Source organism: Sinocyclocheilus anshuiensis, unplaced genomic scaffold (genome assembly GCF_001515605.1).
Source record: "Sinocyclocheilus anshuiensis isolate Anshui unplaced genomic scaffold, SAMN03320099.WGS_v1.1 scaffold1625, whole genome shotgun sequence".
Taxonomy (NCBI): Eukaryota; Metazoa; Chordata; class Actinopteri; order Cypriniformes; family Cyprinidae; genus Sinocyclocheilus; species Sinocyclocheilus anshuiensis.
In genome coordinates, this window is record NW_015539802.1 from 669,737 (window position 1) to 671,605 (window position 1,869).

A 1,869-nucleotide genomic window follows, 5' to 3' on the forward strand; every position below is an offset into this window, starting at 1 on the left:
AATAGGTAACACTTTACAACTTGGTTCAATTTATTAACATTATTAATGCATTAGGTGTTGTCAATGAAAAATAAAATTTTTTGCAACATTTATTAAATATGTTAATAAATTATAAATACTTTTGTTAATGTGATTCATTGATATTATTGTACATTAACATGCTCATTTATGCAACTTAAATTGTATTATATTAAATTGTAATTATGTATAATATTATAAATATTCTAAATTATATTAAAATTAATTTTACAAAATATTTTTAAATCATTTAATTATTTTACGTTAGCTATTTGATTAACTATTGTTCAAAAACAGAAACAAAACCCTAGTTTTTTTTAAATATACTATAAATATTATATTATATTATTATAAAATATATATTATAAATAGTATAAATAAAATGTTTGTATTTATTTATTTTTTTATTATTTTTTTATGCTAGCTGTTGCATTAACTAATGTTAAGAAAACTTATTGTGAAGTTATTAGTTGGTTACTAAAAAACAGGAATTAATTGACCAGCCCTTTATGGTGTGTGTTTGTTTGTTTGTTTGTTTGTTTGTTTGTTTGTTTATTTTGATCTATGGTCCATCTAAAACAAATCATGCAACAAGCTGTGCTGCTCTTTTTGCAAGGAAGGGCAAAAATATAAATATCTCTAGCTTTCAGACTTGCAAATTGGAATTGCATTGGACTTGCAAATTAGCAGCATCCAGAACAGATTAGCAACTGCATACACCCATATCAACATGTTTAAATCCACTCTGAGCACCTTAGCAACAACCTAGCAACCAGCCATTACACCTTTACATATTTTCTCAAAAAAAAATAAAATACATGCAAAAATGCAGATTGCTGCTTTTTTGATTGGTGAATTATCAAGGCAAACAACCTGAGAATGAAAGCTACAGTTTTAAATCACAACCACATGCGGTCATTTTTTGATTTGCAACCTTCCTGATATATTCCTGATCACTGCATTGTGAATATAATGGTGAGGCATAGGCAGCCTTTAGTTGCGTAGCAGAGAGAGAGAAGACATGCTGTGTGAGTGTATTTATATTTTTAAAAAAAGTGCTCTTAAGCATTCCATCATTTACGTCCCTGCAGCCTCTCTCTGTCCCCCCCAACCCCTCTTCCTCCTCCTACAGAGAGAGAGAGAGAGAGAGTCAGTACGCAGAGAGGACTCCAGTCTGCTGGAGCACAGCACTGCTCGCTTTCTTGAGAGGAGAGAGGCAGAGAACCACAAGCCTTCTCCTCCTCCTCCATCCGTGTGAGACTGGTACAGCACAGCACGCGTGTTGGCTGGTGGACGCAGCAGCAGTGTTAGCATTAGCAGGAGATCTGTGCTCAAGCTTCCAAAATGCTCAACAACCTCACCGAATGCGAAGAGGGCGATGGGGGACCCAACAGTCAGGGTGAGTGGACTGATCCTGCAACTGCTATTGGGTGTGTGTGTGTGTTTGTGTGTGTGTGTGTGTGTGTGTGTGTGTCTGGAGATATTCTTCAGGATCTCTATCTCTCAATCTGAAATAATGTCATGATATCTGATGATGCGAGGCTCGTCCCACTCCACTTCCTCTTTCACTGGTGCGTAAATTAGTCTGGGGTTTCCTCCACCTGTGCTGTACCTACAGGACAGCGCCCTCTGCCTCTTGGAGGTCTGATTGATGTCAGAATATGAGTGCAAATATTCTTGCACTATCATAATCAGTGATGCTTTTGTATTTGTGTGCATGTGTGTATGTGGCAAGGAAGCATTCAAAGAAATTATACGGTTGGAAATTATTTTTTGTGTGTGTGTGTGTGTGTTGGTGTGTATGCAGCTTTGGCAAAAGCTGTGTGTGTGTGTGTGAGAGTGAGTGAGTGT

The 1,869-nt window shown here is 36.2% G+C and overlaps 1 protein-coding gene across 1 annotated transcript in view; it reads left to right on the top strand.

Moving 5' to 3' along the window:
• The first annotated feature begins 1,184 nt into the window (after window positions 1-1,184).
• Window positions 1,185-1,869, top strand: part of LOC107683884 (solute carrier family 12 member 5-like) — a 59,476-nt gene continuing 58,791 nt past the window's right edge. Inside the window, exon 1 of the mRNA XM_016479943.1 lies at window positions 1,185-1,417. Within this exon, the coding sequence (XP_016335429.1) occupies window positions 1,363-1,417 (55 nt within the window). The 5' untranslated portion in view covers window positions 1,185-1,362. The remainder of the gene's footprint in view (window positions 1,418-1,869) is intronic.